Source organism: Aquila chrysaetos, chromosome 12 (genome assembly GCF_900496995.4).
Source record: "Aquila chrysaetos chrysaetos chromosome 12, bAquChr1.4, whole genome shotgun sequence".
Taxonomy (NCBI): domain Eukaryota; kingdom Metazoa; phylum Chordata; class Aves; order Accipitriformes; family Accipitridae; genus Aquila; species Aquila chrysaetos.
This window is the reverse complement of record NC_044015.1, coordinates 31,477,485-31,500,846: the sequence shown is the minus strand read 5'-3', so window position 1 is coordinate 31,500,846 and position 23,362 is coordinate 31,477,485. Positions and strand designations below refer to the sequence as shown.

Sequence of the window (23,362 nt, the reverse complement as noted above, 5' to 3'; positions counted from 1 at the left end):
TTCCTGCCACACATCTGCTGGGAGACCTGCTCCGGGTCCCCAGGCTGCAGGAGGGACAGTGCAGCTCTGCATCCCTGGAGGGCACTGTGAGCCTCCATCCAGGGGGACCTGGGCAAAGGGCTATGGCCTCCCAGCTGAGACAGGAGCTTGTTCTCCTACTTGTGCTCAGGGGAAGAAAGGAGAAGGTCCCACTGACCCCATAAGAGGGACGGGGAGCAGCCTGCAGTCCTGGATCCCAAGCCTAGGGCTCACTGCACCCTTGTTTTACTCCAGCTCTCCAAAGAGCTCTCACTTTCTACAGATCAGCATGGCCTGCCTCCACTCTGACCTTCTTCCCCACCGATCCTGCCCACGCACCCATGCTTGACGGGGACAGATCCTGCCCTCCCACGGTTGCCTGATGGGGACAGTGCTTGGGAAGGAGACACTTCCCACTGGCAGAGCCAGGGGCTCCCAGGCTGGACCTGGTGCCTGTGAGCCCCGGTCACAACACAACAGCCAGCATCCCGCCTGGTGTCACTGCAAGCTGCTGTCCCCTCTCCTACCAAGAGGCTGTCTGGGTGTCTTTCATGAGGAAGCAGAGAGTGCACACAAGTTTCAGTGAGGTTAGGGCTGATTTAGCACAGCTGCCCAGTTTCTCAATCTCTCCCTGCAGCCACTGCCTCCACCATTTACAAAACTCAGTTCCTTTCACCAGCCTCAAAACACGGCCAGGTCACTGCTTGGAGCAGTCCTCAGAGACCCACACCAGTCCAGACTTTTAGTTTCCCCCTTCTCAGCTCTGGGATGGCCAGTGGGATGTTGTGTGCCCGAGAGGGAAAGCAGATGACCTGGCAGCACAACTGCCTGCACCAAGGCTGCCCAGGGCAGTTGGCACTGCAGCTCCCCAATTCTTGGGGGTGCCTTGGCTCAAATGCACGCACCCACTCTTTGCAGCACACCTGCAAAGGCAGAGCGGGACCTCAGCCACCAGTGGGGAAACTGAGGCACAGGCGGGTTGTGGGCTCGCATGGCCACACGGCAGAGCTACCGAGAGGACCGAGACGCCCCGGTCTGGATCTGCCCGAGGAACCTCAGCCTCTAAAGAAGCCTTGAAGCCCCAGCAGCTCTGGCCATGCAGATGTTGCAAGTCCTCCCTTTCCTCCCAGAACCGTCTCCGGGAAGAGCAGAAGCACAAGGCGGTGGCAGGGGAAGCATCCGAACAATCAGGGCTTGTGCAGAGACGAAGAAAGGCCCTTCTTGTCGGCGGGTGCAGTTGGGGTGAGCCCGGGGGCATCGCAGGATGGCACCCCAGGTACCCCAGCTGTGCCGACTCTCCAGCCCAACAGAGAGGGGGCTGTTGTGGGCCCAGCCCCGGCACAGGGTGTCACCGCCTGCCTTGGTGAGCGGGGACGCTCTCTCTTTGTGCCTGCTGGTTTCTGCTCTGCTGACCCGCTTTGCTCCCTCCGCCGGTGCCATCCATCAGCTCTGGCAGCCCTGTCAATTCCAGGGCTCCGTGATGCCATTCCCCACGGGAAAAAGCACTTTTTTTTTTTTTTTAAGGGAAAGGAGAAGTATTTTCCCTCCCGGAAAGCTGCTCTGCTCCCTTCCTCCTCTCCCCAGAGACATCTAATGCTCAACCCAGCCCAGGGACAGGGGCACAGCATGTGCCTGGGCTTTTCACTCAGCCCAGCCCCAGCCTCCCAGCCGGCTGCCAGGGGCCAGAAGAGCTGCGGTACCTGCAGTGTCCCCGGGCAGATGTGCAGTGCCCCTGGGGCAGATGTGCTCCAGCTCCCAGCCTGCCCCCGGGCCCTTGCTATTGCAGGTACCAGGCAGGCGGTGGCAGCCTGACTCGCAGCCCGCAGGTCCGGCAGGCAGGTCCGGAGGGTGAGCGACCATGCCAAGCTGGCAGGAGCCGGGGGAAATCAGCCTGGCGATGGCCAAACCCGCCCGGCCCTTTGCACGGTGCCTTATCGGGGCTGGCTGCGGCAGCAGCAGCTCGGGGAAGGCGTTATTGCGTACGTCCCATGTCCTGCTCGCCAGCCTGGCAGGCGGCGGTGGGGACGAGCCAGGGGTGCCAGGGCAGCTGCCGGCTGGGTCAGGCGCGGGAGGATGACACTCCTGCCGGGATGAGGATGGGGCAGGGTGCGTTCACACCTCCGTCCCCGAAAGCCCTTCTCCGGGAGGTGGTGGGTTTGAAGCACGCGCTGGCAGGGTGAAACCTCCAGCAATGCTCCACGACCGAGTGCTTGCCGTGAGGCTGCAGCACTGGAGACTACCTATAGCTGAGCGGTAGGAAAAAGCAGGATCCTGTGATCAGCCATCATCCCTTCCTCCCTGCCTCCCTGGGCTAGGGTCAGCCCCGCAGCGCTGGACGTTGCCCCAGCTCTCCCCAGCCCCAACTCGCTGTCCCGAGGTCCAGATGTGGGGCAGGGTACCCGACCGTTATCAGGGCTTTCTGCCTCTGCCCCTGCAATCCCACCTCAGCAGCAGAAACATCTGCCTCACCTCTTCAATCAATACTCAGCTCTTAATAGTCCTGACAATTCGCAAGAAAACAGGGGCATTAAACGTTAATTGTATCTATTTGGATTCAAAAAATTTTATTACTTGAGTTAATTATAGCTGGAGTCGTAAAAAGGTGCAGAGCAAGAGGCACTGCTGCTCCGTGGGGCGAACAGGGCTGAGCACCCCCAGCCATCCCGAGCCTTTGGCTGGGCAAGGATGGAGGGATGTACCCGCCATGAGCGCGGCCGCCTGCCCGGCACACGGCCGGACCCTGCCCCTCGGGAAGGGGCCGCCATGGGAAGGGGCTGCAGGGGGGCCATGCCGGCAGCGGGGCGCAGAGCCGGCGGCGGGGTCTCGGGGCGCACGGCAGGTACTCGCTTAGCTGTTGCGCTGGCAGGACCTGGCCTGCCCCAGCCTGTGGGCTTCTAATTTACTGCTTTCCTTTTACCGTAAAACTGAAAGGGGAAGGTGCACCCTTTAATCACTGCCTCCGGGGCCCCGCCTGAAACCACACAGAGACCGAGCGAAGGCTAGGAGTTAATGCTCCTTCCGACACCTTTTTATGATTCATGGGCCTGACCTTGAGCCATAAACCGCTCAACCTCCCCGCCACACTGGCAGTATTTACAGCCTGCAGGGGCCACTGCACGCAGCCACCGATGCAGATCCGCAGCCGGGGCCGCGCACGCCAGCACAGGTACGCAGCCGGGGATGCAACAGGTACGCAGCCGGAGATGCGCGGGCTGGGACGGTTACACGGCCCGGGGATGCCCACGCGGGTGGGCACCTGTGAACGGATCCTAACGCAGCACACGGAGATGGAGATGCACGTAGCGCACTAATGAATCCATGTTTATGCACACCCATACGTGCACGCAGAGGCGTGCACAGGTAAATGCGCTAAGATGCCCTCACCGGGGTGCACCTGCAGCTGCACATAACAAGCACGTTTGCATGCAGGGAGGTGTGCACCCACATGCCCGCTGGCTGGGCATTTGCCCCCACACACTGGACCATAGTGGGGGGCTTTCCGCTTGTCGCAGCAGGGCAGAGGGCCAAGCGCTGCGGCCGCGGGCATGGCCCCACGGACACCCCAGCCCCCCCGCAGCATCCTGCAGCATGGGTCCCGCTCCCCTGCTGACACACGAAGCACCTCGGTGGCACTGCGGAGGCAGGTCCGGGCGTCAGGGTCTGTCCCGCTGCATCCCACTGGCCAGGTAGCCCCAGGTCTTGTTCCACAGGTGAGATCCATGAAAGCCTACACTGGTCCAAATTGGAGCAGGGTGAGGTCTACTGGTTAAAGCAAAGGGTGCCCCTCTGGGTAGGCTCAGACCAGCCAGCTCCTCGCTTTATTCCTCAGTTTCCCCACCGCTGCAGCAGGAAAAATAATCCTGACCCATCAGGTTTGCATGGAGTCGGGAGGCCAAGCTCGTTAATGTTTGCAAAGTGGGTTTGGCTCCTGTGATAGAGCAAGCCAGAAATGTGAAGGTCATTATTATTAGCAGGATTAAAGCAATTTAACCCAGAGTGAGGGGGTACAGGTGAACGTAGCAGCTGCACTGCGCTCAGTAACAAATCGCACACATGCACAACCTCAAAATAGTGATGAATGCTACAATTATGGCTCATTTTAGAAACACTGGGCAGAACTAGGGGCTTGCCAGAGTGCCCTCTAACACTTCTACCCCAAAAATACCCTCCCTGAAGGCAGACGGGGCTGAGGTAGGCTGTTCCCAGAGACATCTCGAGCCAACTGTGAGCTGTCAGTGCCCACTCAGCACGTGCACAAATCTCCCGGCACGGGCCCACATGCATCACTTGCCAGCACAGAAGTCCTCACACACAGCCCGCCTGGTCCTCGCCAGGACCAGGACCTTTTCCTCTGCCCCCATCAGGGGACCAGAGCATTGGCGAACTTGCCCAGAACAAAAATCTCCCTGTTTTTTTTTTAAGTTTACAGGCTGTCAAATTTCTTCTTTCCTCCTTAAAAAACAAAAGAGGGAAGAAACACCCTTATCTCAGAAAGCAGAGTTCAGGAAAAAGCTACTGGTCTTTTGGACTCAGTGAGTCCCCATTGGTAGCCTCACTTGTCACGGAGAATTTATCAGCCAAACACAGCGCTGGTATAATGCACCATATAACTAGTGCATAAACAAACTTCAGCATGATAAATGCCCTGCTTTGAAGCCATAAAGTTATTAGCTAGTGGCTGTTAGCTACTGCTTAGCATGGGACACGCTCCTTCCGTTAACCCCTGGATGCCCCGTCCGTGCTCAGAAGCCTGGGGAGATCTCCGGAGGGCACCTCCCTGCAGCGGGAAAGCACGGAGGGATCTGGCGGGCAGGGATGCTTCTGCTGGCGCTTATCTGTGCACGCTGCACCGCTGCAAGGACTGTGGGAGGGAAATGCTTGCTGGGAATGGGGCTCTGAAGGCTGGCACCCCCTCGCTGTCCTATTTGAGACCTTCAACGGCTCCTCTCCTTCCCTCTGCCCCCCAAGAGGCAAACGCAGAGGGGAGCAGGGCCAGGGCGGTTACGTACGTACCCACGGCTCAGACCCTCCTGGGCTGTACCCGTTTCAGAGATGGGCTCAGATGGGGCTGGAGGAGGGCAGTCACCCCTCCAGCGCCCAGGCCACCTCCTTTAGATGAAGTACTGCTGAGGACTCTGAAGCAAAAGCCCTAAATTCTTCTGGCAGCAGGCAGGCACTGAGCTCCAGTGAGGTGTTTAGAGTTCCCTCTGCTGCCTGCAGCGCATGGCTGCCTGCAGCTCCTGATGAGCACAGCCTCACCGGAGGCTAAGAGATGCTGGAGAAGCACAGCCGTGTCCCAGGGCCGGCATCGCTGGCCATGAGCCACTCAGCTGGAGATGGCTAACCAGCATCAGCAGAGCCAGCAGCCAGCAGGGCCAGGGCTCCTGCCAACACCGGACCTGGGGAGCACCCTCCACTCTGCGGGGCCAGGCTGTGACACCCATCCTCTGGTCCCTCAGGCCACCTCCTGCCCCCGTCCCCACACTTGGGTACTGGACCAAGGCAGGGAGCTGGGCGTGCTGGGGATGGCAGCAGGTCTCTGGCACTCAGCCCAAGGCGTGGACAGGGTTACACAGCAGCGTGGCAACTTCTTCGCCACACAGCCCGGAGCGCCAGAGCCGCAGCGCGAGATGCTGGTGGCCGGGGGCTAACTCCCGTCCCTCTCCCAGTAAAACCACCCCTGCAAGGAGGCAGGAGATGTCTCAGCAGGGCCAGCTGGGGGGCAGTGGGACTCGGGGCTGCCTCGGCGCCTGTTCCTCATTAGAAGCCCAGTGTTGAAGAAACTCGTAATTAGAGCCCTCAGTATTAATTAATCTCCGTGACCCTCCTCTCATTCTCCTTCCCCTGCTCCCACAGCTCAGGAGGTCAGCCTGGATTATTAACACATGCAAGTAGAGGATGGCAAGCTCACCGAGTGGGTTGGCAGACCCTGGGCCATGTCCCCATGTCCAGAGCAGCTGAAGGTGCCCTGTCCCTCCCCTGCATCCTCTCTCTTGTCACTGGGCTTGGTTGGGGACAAGTCTCACTCACTTGGGCACAGTCAGCACTTCGGGGACAGCACTTAAATGAGCTGAAACATCCCAGAATGAGCAGAGCTGCTTTTATGCTAACTCTGCTTGCACAGTCCCTTGCGGAGTGGCTGAGAGCAGACCCCTGCATCCCAGGGGCTGGGTTAAGCCTCGCTGGAGACAACCTACCCTTGGAGACCTCCCAGCACAATGGAGAGCAGAGCAGCCAGCCCAGCCCAAAACCACCATCGAAAGGTCTTTGAGCACCCCATCTCTGCTCATCCAGACCTTGCTTGGGTCTTTAAGAGACTCAGCCAGCCCTGGGGCATGGAGAGGACATGGAGACCTTTTGTGCAGCGTGGTCCATCACAGGGCTGTCCATGCAGACTCAGCCACTTGGGACACGGACAGGGCTCCTGGGAAGGCCACGCTCCCTGGCAAGACGCTGCTCAGGCGCAACCTGAGGACTGATGTGCTGCAGAGAGCTGCCACGGAGCAAGAAAACAAGATATGAAATAAATCCAAACTTTTCTGACTCCCTGGTAACCACCAACTGCTTCCCTCATCTGATTTTTTCCCCTTTTCTGCTGCAGCAATAAAAAGGGGAAAATCAACATCCAAATGATCTTGTTTATGGCGACTAAATAAGCTGCATGTGCTTAATCCGTTAGAGTTTAATGAATTTACGACTTGCTTTGGAATTTGACAAGGGCTGTAAAAGAGTAATTAACATTTATCAGTGTGTTTTTTACACACACCCCGCCCTCCTCCTGTCTCCCTTCCCTCCTCCTGCTGCCTGTCGCGAAGCAGCACTGGGTATCGGGGGGAATATAAAAGTGATCAATTAATTCTTAATAATCTCAGGGAAAGATTGTAGAGTCGCAGTATGAACTCAGGGAGTGTCAATAAACGTGCCAAAGGTTGGTCCCCGGCTTTCTGGCACTGCTGCAGAGGAATGTGGGCGGCCAGGGAGGGGAGGGGGCTGCGGGGGCGGCGCTTTGGTGGACCAGCCCTGCACCCCTTTCCTTCTCTGTCACACTCCACCGGCCTCCCGAGCAGCTTTCTGTCACCGACACAGTGGCCTCTGGGACAGGAGGAGAGTGAGCAGGGGGCTGGTGGCAAGTGGGGTCCCCATCTAACGCAGCAGCGGTGGTGATTTGGAAACGCAGCCCCGGTTGCTACCTGTGCCAGCCCATAGCTTTGTCCTGATAGACCTGAACCTGCTGAGAGCGACCCCAAATCCTCACCAGCATGACCGTGGAGCAGCTGAACATCTGCTTAGATGGAGAGAGCAGCCAATGGCACTGGCACCTGCGCCGCCCCTGCTGTCACCCCGCTGTCACTCGGCACAGGCGGCCGCCGCTGTTTCAGCTCTATTAGACACGAGGGGACGTCAGTGCTGACCCCCGAGACGAGCTAGGGGGGCTGACACCTCGCTCGGGTCTGGCCCTCCCAGCTGCTCAGCTGCCGTGGAGCAGGGCTGCAAGCAGAGATGCAATTTCGAGGCTGCAAGGGGACAAGCCCAGCCTCCCCTGCCACCGGTCCCGGGGCTGGCTGAACGTGACCTAAGAATCCCAGGGGATTTCCGTGCTGGGAGCCCGGAGTGCCCTGCCCTGGGCCACCTCCCTTGACAGCCCTGGGGAGCAAAACCAGTTATCACCTTCCCGGTAGGTAGGACATGTCCCCTGCCGCAGTGACTGCAGCATCCTGCCCCCAGCAGTGGCCTTTGCAGGCACGTGTGCGACCGGGGCGTGGGGAAGCCTGGATGCCTGGGCATCCATGGGGGAAGAGAGCTCAGGGTCAGTGCTCCTGGGGGGGAAGCAGGCTCTGTGGAGGAGACAGAGAAGCATCTGGGCTCGGCTGTGGGGCAGAGGGTCCTGGAGACCCACAAACAAAAGCTCAGGATGATAAATCCTCAGAGGTTTGAGACTGTCCGGGGATCTGCTCTGGACAGAAACAAATTCTCCCTGTCGAACATAATGGCCCAGAAATAAGCAATGAGGCAGGGATGGAGAGGGCTGTACCCGGGGGGGGGTCTGCAAAATCTCCGCCCAGCCCCATGCCGAGCACTGGTGAGGGTGGGAGGTGGAGGTAGTGATACCCTCCAGGCAGGCTGGGACCCCCGCACCGGGCATGCACCCACCAGCTGGATGGGGCAGACTTGGGATTACTTGCCCGGTGGGAGTTATTGAAGCCAGCCCGAAGGAGGACGAGTGCAAGACAGGCAGGGAAGAGAAGGGGAAAGTAACAGTACGAACTTGCCTTCATTTTACCTGAACTACAGTTTGGACGGCATGGGCTGCGGGCTTGGGCGGGGAGCAGAGCCTGGTGGGGAGCGGGGCTGAGCCCCCATGCAGGGCAAGGAAGTGAGGGAGGGGGCTGCAGCAGAGGCACTCTGCATGGCCAAATTATGGGCAAGCACCAGCTCCCAGCAGCCTCCAAGTGGGGGTCTCCAACCTCGGACAGGCTTTTAGTGCCAGGGGCTGCACAAAAGTCTGCCCATCCTGCACACGTGCATCTCGGAGGGAGAAATGGAGGCACAGGGAGGGGTTTCAGGCCACCAGGACAGGTCCCAGCACACCAGCATCTGCTCCTCTCACTAGGCAGCAGGTCTGGGTCTCCACTGCATGAGTGCTGCAGCAACATCCATAGCCAAGGCTCCCAAAACCACTCGGGACCACTCGCCGGTGCCAGCCGCCCTGCCTCGTGCTCAGAGCACAGTGCTCCTGCGGCGCTCTGCGTTGCCATCCAGGCTCCACCACAGATCCCCTGCGGGACCTCAGGATCCCTCCTCCGCCGCAGAGGAGAGGACGCTGCGGGGCGGTGAGGGGGCAGAGGGGGGTCTGCGCTTCCCCCTGCCTGCGCTGGCTCAGCCGCTCCCACGTCAGCCTGTCTAAACAGCACCTCCTCCCGCAGAGACCTCGCGCTGGGGGTCGGCAGCTCAGCGTCTCTGGGATTTGTCACGGTATCGCCAGAGTTATCAAAAAGCAGCTTGGACCAGGCACCCCAAACGGTTGGGTCAACCAGACCCAACATCATCCAGCTGCCAGGAAAGCAGCCTCTGGGGCTGAGGACACGGATGGGACTCAGGTGGCATGGGCCGGTCCTCCCTGCCCACCGACGCCTTGCCTCACACCAGGCACGTGGCTTCACCTCCGTGCAAGGCTGGAACCTCCCCGCCTCACCCCGGCGTGCGAGGCAGCGCTCGTTAGCGAAGGAGCACGGCTGCGATGGGGCGATGCTTGCTGCTTTGCAACGGCACTAATGGATCGGAGACAGCCCAGCCATGCCCCCACCTCGCTCTGCTCGGGCGCCGCTGACGGTCGTAACAAAGAGCATTTATCCAGCTGCATTCCCAGTTTCTCCCTCTTTCCATTTCCCTTTTCTGTCGCTCAGGTGTGACAATTTTAATACCCATAAATAATAAGGTGGATGGCAATCATAACAGTACGTGCAGCCCTGTGTCGGCTTTTCTCCATCTGTGGGAGATGGCAGAAGGGCTAGAAGGAGTTAAAAGGAGACTCCCAGGTCCCCTAAGCATCTTGCCCAGGGTCTTAAGCCCATAAGCAGTGGTACTAAAGATGATTTTAAGCCATGATTATAAGAAATCTATTGATCTTTTGGACTCTATAATGACAGATTAACCATTTTAATAAAACACCTATTAATCATGCATTAACCCTTCTCGGCTATTTGTACATTGAATACCAAATTGACAAGGGCATTGGGATTTCTAGGAGGCTTTTTGGAGGGGGAGGGAGGGGAGGTTTATTTAGATAACAACAACAACAAGAAAAAAATAATGCAAACTTACAGAGGGGGAGAGTTAAAATCATACGATGAGTGGCAGTTGCAGACGCCTGGGGCCCTCTTTGGTTGTCGCTTCTATCTGGCAATCAATTGACAAGAAATTGAGATTATGAAACATTGTGCCTGTGATCAAAGGAGGTGGGCATCCTTCCCCCATCCGAGGCCAAATCTCCACTCCCCCACGGGAACCAACGTCAGCAAACATCAGCGATTTGGCCTTTGGCAGGTACCAGACAATGCCGACACAAATTTTAGCGTGAACGTGTCCACCAGCCCCACGGGTCTTTATGGCAAACTGAGCAAGGATGTAACATCCTAAAGGTGCATCCTACCAGAGCATCTAATGCCCGTGATTTTTTTGGAGAGACTTGCCTCTGAGATTGAGTCCAGAGAGGCAGAGGAAAAAGAAGGGGAAATGAGGAAAGCAAACACCCCACCAGCTCAGGACAGCTGGGAATGGGCACAGGCTGCTCAGCCCTTCTCCCTGCCAGCCCTTGAAACCCACAGCATCGGCGTGGGATGGTCCGGCTTGCGGACCCGGACCAGCACAGCCCTGGGGCCTCTTGTGTAAGCGCTGGGGAGGGGGCAGGCACCGCTTCCTCCTGCCCCGGCCGTTGCAGCCTCAGAAACCACCAAGTCCCCGGTGCATTAGGAACTGCCTGGAGGCCGGAGCTTCCTGCAGGTGCCCTGCGCTCATGAATCACACCTTGTCAGGGCTTGGGGTGCCCAACGGCCGGGCAACCGCCGAGGTGCTCGGGGAGCCCTGCCCCGGGATGCACCCGCCTCCCCACCACGCCATCCCGGCCAGGCGAGGGTTAAGCAGGCATTAATCACACTGTTTGAGAGACGTTTCAAAGCCTCTTCCAAATATTATAAAAAATGTCTTTAATCATCTAATAGCGTGAACTCCGCTCATGATGGATGGAGAGAAGTCGCCTCTCTCCTCCTGATCCTAACAGATGAGGCTGAAGAGCTGCTGCTCCGGGGGGGGGAAAGTTGGGGAGGGGGCTGGGGGAAGAGAAGGACATTTCTCAACCTCCCACCAGAGCAGTTATAAATATGAGGTCATACAGCAAGAGATGATAACGCATTAAGGGCTCTTGAGATATTAGTCTGTCAGCCTCGTTAGACACAGCCTATTTGGGGCTGACTGCATAATTAGAGGCTGGGGTACCCATAACTCATTGGTGTTTATATGGTAGGAAGGGGCTACACTCACCATCACCCTCAGCACTCTGAGAAGTCATCTTCAGCAGGCGTCAAATCCCACTCCCTGCTGCAAAAATAATCCTCTTCTCCCCGGGAACAACTGCTCCCGCTCCCCACCTCCTGCCCTTCCCGCAACCCTCAGCCCACTGCATGCTCAGTGCACCCACCCTTGTCTCCCGTCCCCTGCGGGTGGGAAATGGGGTTACGGAGGTGAATGGCTTGCTCAAGGTGCCTCAAGGTAGTTTGTGACCAAGCAGAGAAGTCCTGGCTCCCAGTCCCCCTGCCCATGGGATGACTTGCTGGGCAACAGCCCGTGCTCTGCCCTGCAAGGGACTGCATCCCCTGAGCACTCCCAGGCAGCCTCCACAGCAGGTTTAGCCCTCCTGCACTCTTCTGCCTTTCCAGGGAATAGCTCCAAGTTGGGCTGGAAACACCCTGGGGAGGTGGATATACTTGGACAATGATGGTCCTGGGGAAGCCTGAGCAGAAATAAGTCCAAGGAAAGGCAAAAATATGCAAGCACCCCAGGACAACTTGTCAATCCTGCCCTGCTGTGAGCATCGCCCACTCCTGACCTGCTGTCCCTCACCTGCAATATGCACCAGGGACCCCTTTCTAGCCCAGGGTGCTACCCTGAGTGGGCAATCTCCAAAAGACAGGGCAGAGCCCTCCCAGTGCTGCTGCACCCAGCCTTCTGGGCGCTGCTGGTCTGCCCCACGGGCTGGGGGGCACCGAGCATGGGGCAGGCAGGGACTCCGTGCTTGGTGGGGAAGCTGGCGAGGAGCTGGGCTTTCCATGTCCCCTCTGCTTTCTCTTCTCAGTTCTGCCTAGGTGGTGGCGAGCACCGACACGGAAGGGCACTTCCCAACCAAAAAATTGAACAAGTGAAACAGGGAAGGGGAGTGTTTCCCTTTTGCAACTGTGTAGAGCGAGGGCACCGCAAGAGCCGGCTCCTGCTCAAAAGGGAACAGAGAGGGAGCAGCGAGCAGGAGGAGGCAGGCGAAAGCTGGCCCGAGCCCCGTGCACCCAGCAGAGCCGGCTTTGCAGGCCAAGCCTTCCCAGCAGCATGTCCCTGTAACTCCTCTTGCCCTATGGCAGGTGGGAAAATGAAGGCACGGGGAAGGGCAGGGACATCAACAGGAGAAACAAGCCCTCGCTGCAGGGACTGCCCTGACACTGCCCAAGCCCCCGGTGTGGCCACCTCATCCCCTCTCCCTGCTTGCCCGCCACAGCCGGGGAGGTAGCAAGGGGTCCATGGAGGCGGGGGCAACCCCATGGCTTCCCAGGCTGAGGTAGGATAATGAATCCTGATGGGAGAAGTGACCTTTTCCAAATGCCACATGTCATTGGATTTTATATCACACCAGGACAATGTGCCATGGGTATTAAAATCGTTTTTCCAATAGAAGTGTGTGTGTGTGTGTGTATGTGTGTGTCAGAGAGAGATGTGAGAAAAATAAAATTAAGACATGAAAATTAGGCTGCCTCTAAACATGGCCTTTAGAAAAGACTTAGGTCCTCACAGAGCAGGACTGACAGAGAAGATCCGTGCCCTTTGCTCCCGAGATCACGGATGATTTTGTTAAGGGAATACGACTTGTCCAAACCCCATGACAGAACTAGGGAAAAAAGCTCAGGAGTCCTGATCCCCGTTTCTAAAGTCCTGCAAAGACTTTCACCTCTACAGTGTCCCCGCTGCCGTGGAGGGACACCTCCAGAGCTGCGCCTGCCCACGGAGGCATGTACAGATGCACGTGGAGCACAGATCACCTTGCACATGTGCTCCTGGACACCCACGGGTGTTAGTCAGGGCTGTGCACATGGAGAAAGCAAAGTCCTACATGACAGCCAATGCCAAGTTATACGGCCTCACCTGGGCTTCAAAGCAGCCCGTATCCCTGTGGGCCAGCCCAGAGATGTGTATGGAGCATCCATGGAGTTATCCATCCGCATGGGTACGGACACCCTCCCATATACGCCAGGATACATTTCCATGTGAAAACACAATGTAAAAAGGGAGGCGCTGGAAGCCAAATTCACTTGAACTCCAGCCTGTTCCCTCAATCTGCAGGGCAATTGTCCGGCTGAAATAACAACGCTGGGACAAAAAAAAAAAATGGGACAAGCTGTGTTTGTTTATTCAGCTTCTTTCTCCCCCTCTCCTCTCGACAATGCCCTGACACCGTGTCCTGCCGCGCCAGGGCTGCAACCCCAATGGGCTAAATTTATCCCAGCTGGAGCCCTGTTTACAAGCCTTGTCCTGTTTACAGTGTGGTCCATCCTGCCCAGGAGGACCAGGCAGTGGCCAACCCCAGGGTGAACAGTCTGTGCCTCACCTTTCTCGGCCTCTGCCATGCCCAGGCTGCCCATGTGGTCCCTGGAAAGATACCCAACACCCTGCACTGCCCACGTGTTTGCACACAGAGCGGCTTGTGGCCCCCTGCCCATCCGGGAGGTGATGGGGAGATGTGGGCTTGCATGGGCTGCTGCTTGCCCAGCGTGGCTTGGTGGTGGCCCAGGTGGCCACAGCCTCCATCAGTGCTGGCTGGTGGCACACCATCACCCAGGAAAATGTTGACTGCAAGCTCAACAATGAGGGTGCAGCACACCCCATGAGAAACCAGTCGGGGACAACCATGTTCCACCATGAAAGCATTAATGGAGCTGCAGGTCTCATGCAACCATGCATGGGTGCTCTCCTCCCCATACCTCACACCGCAGTGGAGGGCCACAGGTTCAGGCTGTCACGCACCCATCCCTATGTCCCTGATGGGCTCACCTGGGCTGGGAGCACAGAGCTGGCAGGAGGTCAGCCCCCTCTCCCCAGTGACAGAACTGGATGTCACACCAGGGGTCTGAACAGTTGAGCCTGGCCGGGCCTGATGGGTTGATGGCATTGTGAATAGACATTAAAACGCTGGGGACGTGCTGGAGGGGTGCTCACTGCCAGCACCCCCCCTTGCACTCTTCCCGCACCGATTCCCATCTCTGGTGGGATGCACTGGCCACGGTCTGACGGGGAGTGATGGGGGCTCACCTGCCGCCCCCCAGCATGGGGGTCTCCTGCGGTCCCAGGCTGCCTCGCCCACAGAGCTGCCTCCATCAGGGCTCAGTTGGCAACATCCGGGCTCTTATTTGCTGTTTAATGAGTCCCAGCTAATGAATCCCAATGCATGAAAGCTTTTCATTAACCCTTTGGCTTGCTGTCAGCATTGGCCACCGGTTTGCAGAGGCTGGGAATCACAAGAGTGGTTTCGGGGGTGACTGCAAATCCTCACCTATAAGCCTGCATGCTACCTTGTGCCCTGCCACCCTTTCCCTGCCTGTGCCCAGTCTCAGTGGCTGCAGAGTGGACACTAGCGCCCTGTGCATATGAAACGAAGCAGCTGGTCCTGTGCTCCCTCAGTCTCCCTCGTCAGGGCAGCTAATAGAGATTCACCTTCATCCCCAGTGGCAGGGCCATTGCTCAGCAGTGATGAATCCCTCTTTGCACCTGCTTGCGGCTGCATGTACTTAGGCTTAATGAGGGAGCAACCTCCTGGCATGCTGACGATGCAGCCCTCCTCCACACCGTCCTGGTCCAAACCACTGCCTGCTGTCACCTCAGGTAGCCTCCTGCTTGAAACCAAGAGCTCTGGATCACATCCCGTGGTAAGGAACACCTTGTGTGCACATGAAGGAGAAAAGAGAATCTCGCAGAGAGATCCTGACCTGTGTTCGACTCCCAAACTGGATGAGGGGCTCAAATCTCGGTGCCCGACACTGCCTCTGCAAGGAAGGGTCCAAGAGCAGCTGGGTCTGGACCAAGGCTCCAGCTGCTGCACGAGGTCCCCGGCTGCAGGTGCAGGAGCAGAAGAGAGAGCTACCAAGGCTTTCCTGTTGCTCAAGTTTTTTGATTGTAGATCAAAGTAGATTGTCCAGAGTGATGCCCATGGTGGCACTATCATGGTGCACCAGAGAAGTGTCCATCTTCCAAACGCCTCCTCATCCCTCACGGCTCACACCTACCTCGCTTCTTGCCTCTGGCCCAATTTTGGGTTTGTTTGTACCCTGGGCGCGGGGAAGCCTTTCTGCACCATGTGCCCCAGCTAGCGCTACCTGGTGAAGCAGAAGCTCCAAGGAGAGCAGAAGAGGGGTTGTACAACCCAGCCCAGTTTCTTGTCCAGAGTTTTGGAGATGGCCTGTGCATGATTGTGGGTAGGGGTGAATTTGAGTGTAAAGGCTTGTCTACATGAAGTACTGCTCCCAAGAAACCCCCCATGCTGGGCATTTCTTATTCCAAAAATAACAGCTTGCTCAAGCTCACCAGACCCCCTTTCACTCTGAAATACAAACGGAGCTTTTGGGGAATAACTCGCCAGTCCGAAAATCACCTCCACCCTCCATTCATATGCACTTCCAAGTACAGGCAGGACATTAAGGGAAGGGCTAATGGAGTGACACATCTGTGCACAAACACGTACGTGTGTGCTCCTCACACGTGCGGCTCCTCATCTCCGGAAGAAGATCTTCTCATCAGGAAGTCACGGCCCTGATTACTTTGTCTTCCACGTTTAAGAACATCCCTAACTGCTCCTTGGATAGCTCAATTAGTAAAGTGAATATATTATATAAAGTCTAAAAGATTAAACTATCATAGGCAGCCCATAATTTCATGAAGAAGTCAGGGGAGCATATCCCTCTTATTAACTCTATAACAAATGTGATGAAAATGTTCAAATAGAATGTTAATGCAATGTTACGTGTAATTTTCCCAGGCGATTTTCTGCTGAAATATTTCTTTATTAATAGTAATTGAGGGTATAAATTATGAATGAGGCGATTTTCTCCTTTCACTGGGAAAGACGTACTAATGGCAATAATTCTTTATAATAATTTTTTGGGGGGAGAATGGGGAGGGAGCTGGGGTGAGGGGTTTAAAGAAAAAAAAATCTTTAAAGGGATTGCAAAATATATAGACTAGCAGTGCATGTTTTATTGCAGGGCGCTGTATTTTATATCCGTGTGCTGGGCATCAGTCCTGTACAGGTCTGTACTGCGTGTGCACTGCGAGATTCAGGCCTCTGGCAAAGGCGATTTCCTTGCACGTTCTCTATTCTGCACATGTGTAAAGCCTTGCATCAAGCAAAGGGAGTATGAGAGCACCGATGCTGTGGGTCTGCAAATTCAGGACTCTCAATTTCACTGTCTAAGGGAAAGAGGGGCAGTAACCACACTACAAGCTACAGGCACTTTTGGTTAGTAGGTGGGTACTCAAGGATGAGCAGGCTAGCGGCACAGGCTCTTGCCAATTTAATGCAGACTCTGACACCTTTCCATGGCCCCACCACAACCAGAAGCACTTCTTTGTGCTTGTGTTGGGGTTTTTGGGGGTTTGTTTTACCAGCAATGCAGCCTGCTGATCCTGACCCCAAGCACCTCCATCCAGAGAAATGCACGGCAGAGAGCGAGGCTTGGTCCTACAGCCGCTGAATCTCGCACAGCCTCGAAGCAGAGTGGGTCTGGGGGCTATGCTGGCTCCCAAATGCCACCCCTTTGTAGGACACGGCATGGGGACACTCACACGGCCAGCCTGGGGCCACGCGCTCGCACACCACGGACAGGCAGCACCGAGCAGCACAGCTGCTCGCGGGGAAACAAAAAGTCCTTTTTGTGATGCCAGAATGAAAGAGGCGTTTTACAAGGATTTCAGAGCTTGCCCTCCTTCAGGTTTGTATGGTTTTTTTCGACAGACCAAATGACTTCAAAATTTTTCCACTCAATTAAAAAAATGCTGGTTTGAGTGCAATTCTCAGGCCCTTCTTCCTGCACACATCTCTCTTCTCAAAGAAAGATAAAGGGGAAAGAAAAGACAGTATCCCTTAAATTTTCATTACACTTCAATCAGCTGAAAAAAACCTCTGAATGGTTTAAAACTTTTATACCAAAGAATCCACTTGTCCCCCTATTTTATTTAAAACTTCTCCCAGGAAGGAAACTTTTCGAACCAGCTCTAGTCTACAGCAAGTGTAGGAAGAAAAACCTCCTGACTCCAGGCCTGTGCTGTACAAGCTAAAAAGCACCCTGACAGCTGCTTAAACAAGCTCAAAAGCACCTCTGGTAATGAATGGCCTGGACCGAGGGTGGGCAGCACATACTGGCACCCAGCAAGAGACAGAGGTCTTGGACACCCATGCACACAGGTCCAGATGTATCCCACATGGGTGCAGGTGTGTTGGGGAGTGGGTGGCTTTGCTCTTCCCCGGGGGCAGCTCTTACATCCCCCATTTCCACCGGAGGATCTCCCCTGCTCGGGCTCTCCCTGAGCTCTCCGCTGGGCTGGAAGAGGAGGCAGAGCTGGTCCTTCTGCCAGCAGCCAGGCTGTGCTGCCCCGTCTCCCTCCTTCTCTGGAGGCACTGACCCTCAGGCCCTGCCCGCAGCTTACCCCACACCGGCAGGCTGTGCGAGAGGCTGCAGAAAAGCTGACAAAATCAACGTGATCCGTCACCGACCCTCCTCAAAATTAGGTTAATAATTTATGATGTTAAATGGGACAGTTAATAGCTGGGCCAGATGATTCCTCAGCTAATCTAGAGCACGGGCTGAGCTGCAACGAGTCCTCTGAGAGTTCATTACACTCCCCAGCCCTCGGCGCTAGTGCTTTTGGCTCCGCCGATACCTACGGGAGGCTGTGGCTGGTGCCGCTGGCAACACGCCTAAGACTTGCCCCTCATCAATTAAGAGAAATAAGGAAATCGACAGGAAAATTAATTTCCAAAGAGACAATGCCTCTGACACCCGCACTGCCCTCGGAAAGCCGGGGGGTTATCTGGGAAGCTGCCTGCCTGGGGAGGAGGTTGCGTCTGCCTCCTTGCTGAGCGAGGTCAGGCTGCTTTCTTCAGGGCTGGGAGAGCTGGTGACTGAACAGAAGATGCTTTTGCTCCTGGGTCAGCCCCAAGCAGGCTCCTTACAGAGGTGTGCTCAGCCACATTTGGGAGGTCCCCAGCACAGGGCAGCTCACTGGCAGTAAGGTTTTACACCCTGACCGTGCACATTCCCAAAGAAACCTCAGAGCCAAAGGGTCAGGATGAGAAAGTCCAGCAGGTCTTCTCCATCAAGGAGACAGAGCAGGGTCGGCTACCTCAGGGACGAGGCACTTGCCAGCATGCTCCCCAGGGCCAGCTCTCGTCCCAGAGCACAGCGGCGGGTGAATCTTCAGCCACTTGCCTGCCTATGTCTCTAACCTCCCTGATTCTTGTCCCACCCTCTCACTGACAGATCAGATCGAGCCCGGCCACAGAAACCAGGCGTTGGACATAACAGCCTCCCCTCACCAAGACCGCAGCCCCTCTTGGTGCCCTGAGCCCTCCCATCTGTGCAGCCCTTTCTGCTTCCTCCTGGGTCCCAGCAGCCTTCCTAGGGTGCAGGACTAGCTTGCCAGCCACAGCGGGGAAATGCGAGGAATTGCCGAGAGTACATCTTGTCTGTGTGATGGAGGCTTTCCATCCCTATCCAGTGTAAGCAGATCGACTGAGGTTCACAGCACCTGGAGGCAACAAAGACCCTCTGGTACTGACAGCACGTGAGTCCCACTTTGCCCATCCTGCCTCACTTCTCTCTGCAAAGGCCTGATCCTGCAAGGCAGATGTGAAATCCTCCGCTTTGCACTGGGGGCTCTGTACTGAGAAGTGCTCAGCCTTGCAGGACTGAACCTCAAGGCAGGATTTCTGCAGAAAGCTTGCTGGCTCTGGGACCACGCTTGAGTGAAGCAGCAAGTAGGCAGGGACCCACCTCACTGATCCCAACTGCATGTGGAGGCAGAAATTAGCTCCTTTGCTCCGGCATCTCACTGGGGGATGCTGCAAAGCAGCGCCAACCTTAGGCAAACCTGGAAGAGGGTGCCACAGCCACTCTCCTCTCCAGAAGAGCTAGTGATGGCTACCCTAGAGCGTGCTCCTGACAGCCTTAATCTATTTTACAAATGGAAAAACTAAGGCACACCAAGTCTGTGTGACTACCCCAATATCAGCAGCAATATCAGGTAAAGGGAGTAATTTCTCTATCAGCCTAAGGTTCCCAGTCCTGGGACGTCCATGCCCTGCCCTTAGTGGAGAGACAGACTCAATGGGCTAAAAAGTGACCAGCTGGGCTACAAGCACAGGCTGCTGCAGCCAGATGTGCACTGATGACTCATGCAGATGTTGGCCCTGCAGCGTGTCTGGGCAGTAATTCCCCTTCTCCCTTCCACATTCCTGCTCTGCCAAATTCAAACCATGCGCAGTGCGGGGGGATTACCTGCAATTACAGCTTTCACACGTTGGGGCCGATTTCACCCGGCTGGGGAAGGGGGGGAGAGCGGCGAGAGGTAAGGGCATCCATATGGTGGGCTTCTGCGGCCATTCTCCCTGCCTGTGTTAGAGGCAGCCGGTGCCGCCTCACCCCTCCAGCCCTCTCCCCTCCTCTGAAGCCCCCTCCCAGGTGGAAAGACCAGGAGGGACCCGTGGGGGCAGAGAGGAGCCCCAGCCTGGGGCTGGCGGCAGGGCCAGTTTTCCTTCCAGCTTCTGCCCGAGTGCGTGTGGGAGAAATGACAATTAGGGGGACAACAAATGAGGCTGTTGGCCCCTGGGGGGGGGACATGTGCAGTAACTTGAGGCTGAAGCGGAAATAGCTCTGGTCGACCCACTTAGAAAATCATCATTACTGTAGAATTTATGGCTGACATGAGCTTGTCTGATAGATATGACTATTTAAAGGCAGCCAAAGCCTCCATTTATAACAATGTGAGGGAAAGGGGGGTGGAAGGAGCCGGGGCAGGTTTGAAGATCAAAGGGGCATCTGGGAAAGGAGAGGGGACTGCATCAGCCCCGGCAGCAGGGGCGAAGGGACGGTGGCTTCAGCTAGGGAAAGGGCTGGTGTGGCAGGGCGAGGGGGGCTGTGCCCCATGGGAGGGGAGCAGTCCTGTGCCATGGGTCTGCCGTCCTGGGCCCCTGAGACCACAGCATGCTCCGTGGCCCCCACAGCCACTCCTGCCCTCGGGGCTGATGAAGTGCCACCGCCTGGGTGCAGGCTGGCCCGGGCCCCTGGCACACAGGTGAGCCCTTCTGGATTTGGCACCATCCAGGCAGCAGTGGGCATAGACACCATCACCCACTCAGGATGTGCTGCAGTATTCGCTGGGAGTATGCTTTTAATTAGATGTGAAGGAGAAAGCAATTGCTGAGGCTGGGAAAGAAAAAAGGCAGTGGCAGGTTTGGAGGACAAGCAGCGAGGTTCAGATTTTCCTTAACTTGAAGGACATAAAATGACTCCTGGGAATGACGGGCCATTGCTGTACCCAGGCCCTTAGCCGCCCTCCTCTCCTGTGCATCCCACAAGGCTTTACAAAGAGGATCGTGCAATCACCTGGCTTGTTAGGGGAGCACCTCATCTCAACAGCAAAGCCAGGAGAAAGACCCACTTGCGAATTCCTTGGGCCAGGCTGTCTCTTGCTGGCTAACCTTCATCTCTGATCAAACAGAAATGCTACAAGTATGCTGGAGGCTGGGCCCTGGGGACAGAATGTCCCCGCACGTCCCCGCACCGCGGTTCCCTACGGATGTGCGAGGGAATACTGCACCCAGCGGTGAGCAAGCTGGAAACGAGCATGGATGTACGGATGGGCTCTCCAGCAAGGTGCTCTCAGATGGCTGATGGATGCAGAGCAGCAGGCTGCAGGGCAGCCCTTCATGCCATCCAGAGCAGGGAGCAGTCCCTGGAGGGCACCCTGCCTAGGGACAGCATGGAGCCAGTCACTGGCATCCCCGTCCCGGGCTCTCCTCCCCAATTCGGCTGCTCCCTGTCCTTTGGGGATGGCGGCGGCTCCTCACCTGATTGAATTTCCAGGCCATCACTCCCTCTCCCTGCAGCTGCGAGGCATGATCGCCCTCCCGGCAACCCCACGCTCACCCCGCAGAAGGAGGGGCTAATTCAGTTAGCCCAGTGGCATTAGCTGCCGTGAAGAATAACCCGCCAACAAGGGCCTGCGAGCCTGACACAATATTAAAGACCCCACTGCCCTCACTTGGGGCAGATTAAGCTGGGCTCATTGCTTTAATGCTGCACTCCTCGGCCGGGCTCCCTCCAAGGCTCTGCACCTTAACTGTATTACCCCAGCACCGATGTGCTTGACCTGCCGATATTGCTCCCACTGATAATTCACCTCCCAAGAAACTTTGCCTTTTTGACCTCCTGCCGGAGCAGGCTCTAACCCCATGGAGCAGGGCTACCCTTGCATCCCACTGCCCACGGGGGCTGCCAGCCGCTGCCCTCTGCTCCCTGCTCCCCTTCCCTCAGCGCCGTCACCTGCATCCCATCCTTCCAGGGGCCTCAAGGTGCATTCTTCTGCCAAGCTTGGGCAACTTGCCTCTGCAAACAGGTCACTTTGGTGATCCCAGGATCCCAATCGTTATCAATGACTGCACTGACACGCACAGTGAACACGCGGCCACGGGACGGGAGCATGTGCGTGTGCGGAGGCTGAAGAATGTTACTTACTGCAGCAAGGATGTGCGGGATATCCCGGCTCACTAACCTCATCTGGGGTACCAAGGCGCTCTCAGTAGCAACATGAAGTGATGCACAGAGGGACCATCGGGTCCCGCCTGCTCCCAGGGATACAGATGTCTCATCTGACCCAGAGAAGCAATCAGGAAAAACACCCAAAATACCAGCCCAGGGGGAGCCTGGGCTCCAAGGGAAACTCAACAGAGCAGCGTGGGAGCAAGAAGCAGGGTCATCCCTCTGCTGCTGCCAAGCGCAGGCAGTGCCAACATCGTCTTGGCCTGGCAGCAGCCACTACCTCCTCTCACGCACAAGCTGTCAGCAGCTGTCCTGCGCTCTACCCCTGCTTCATCCCGCGGCCCGAGCGTGATACGGGGAGCAGTCCTTGAGATGCTGTCTGTCAGGGCTGCTGACTCACACAGCCTTGCTTTTCATAGGAAACAGCAACACTGCCGAATCACTTTCCCGCTTGGTCAGAACCAGAGGGCCGGTGTATCCTACAAGACTCCAGAATGAAATTTTCAAACATGGAAAAGTCATCTTTTCTGAGCAAAAAGTGACACCCTGACTTAGCCAACCTATTCACTTCTGCCCTCCTCACTGGAAAATCAAAATAATCTATACCGAACTTCTCCTCTCACTTTTATCGTTGGCCACACTAGATATTTTTACTGAGAGGAGTCTGAGCACCCCTGCTGCCTGCTCTGCCAGGTTGCTGGATGCTGGCAGCTCCATCTCGCCTCCTCAGAAAGGATCAGGTTTGCAACAGTGAACTACAATTCCAGCTCTAGACGTAGAACAAGGCATCTGCTCCCCACATCTGCTCCCTTGCCTTTGCATGGGTGATATTTATACTTGCCTTGCACAGTTAGCACTTGGGTAGCATATATGAGGTTGGAAAACTAGTTATGTATGTTTACATAACTAATGTATATTAGTAGCTCTTCCTGCAATGCTTGTGCTGCCTCTGAAGAGGCTGCACGTTGCTTGTCTAGGGACCAGGCATTGCTCACAACAAACAAGCCCTCATTTCACACACGTTTTGCTTCCTTATTTTCTGATTTCACTATTCAAAGGTGTGTTTCCTTTTTTTGAAGAAACGAAACTAGAAAAAGGAACAAACCTAAACTTCCGCCCAAAACTCAGACCACAAGTCTTGGCGTTTTTCTTAATATTAAAAGACTTGGTGAAGCTGTGTTTGATCCACACTCCTGGCACAGGAAGCAGAGTGCCCACACAAAAGGGCTGTCACAGAGCAGTTGTGAAGCCGTGTGGTTTGGCGGCTGTCAGGACAGACGGGCTCTATTTTGGGCTTTGCCGTCAACCCAAAGGGTCCTGCGACCCTGGGGAAGGCACAGCACCTCTCCCTGACCCTGATCCCCTTTGCCCTCCTCTGGGTGTACGGGGGCATCAGTAGGTACAGGAATTTGCTGCTGCCTCTTACCTGGGGCAGAAGGACCTCTCGCCTTCACACCATGAAACGCCACCCAGCAAAATCCTGTGCAGTCTCACATACTGAATTTGCTGGCTGGATCAATGGTCCAGAAACTGTGCTTGTCCCTGGTGGTCAGCCCAGAGCCTGGCCTGACCTGGGACCTGTCCTAGCCTGATGCAACTGCCATGCTGAGCAAAACCAGAGGCAGAAAGTTTTCAAATATCACTGCTCACAAATTAAGCCTACAGACAGGAGCAGAGCTGGGACGTGTAACCACACAGGAAACACAAAGGCTTATTCCTTCTACCCTACTCCTGGAAAGGATCCCTTCAGCTGCTCGCACATATATTGCCGACCAGGGACT

The 23,362-nt window shown here is 56.2% G+C and overlaps 1 protein-coding gene across 4 annotated transcripts in view; it reads right to left on the bottom strand.

The window, feature by feature from the left end:
• RNF220 (ring finger protein 220) overlaps window positions 1–23,362 on the bottom strand; it is a 234,959-nt gene that overhangs the window by 130,178 nt on the left and 81,419 nt on the right. For 2 of the 4 annotated variants that reach the window (XM_030032620.2, XM_030032617.2), the window contains exon 3: window positions 9,841–9,915. The exons of the other annotated variants lie outside the window; for them this stretch is intronic. In XM_030032620.2, the coding sequence (XP_029888480.1) occupies window positions 9,841–9,915 (75 nt within the window). The remainder of the gene's footprint in view (window positions 1–9,840; window positions 9,916–23,362) is intronic. 4 annotated transcript variants of the gene reach the window in all.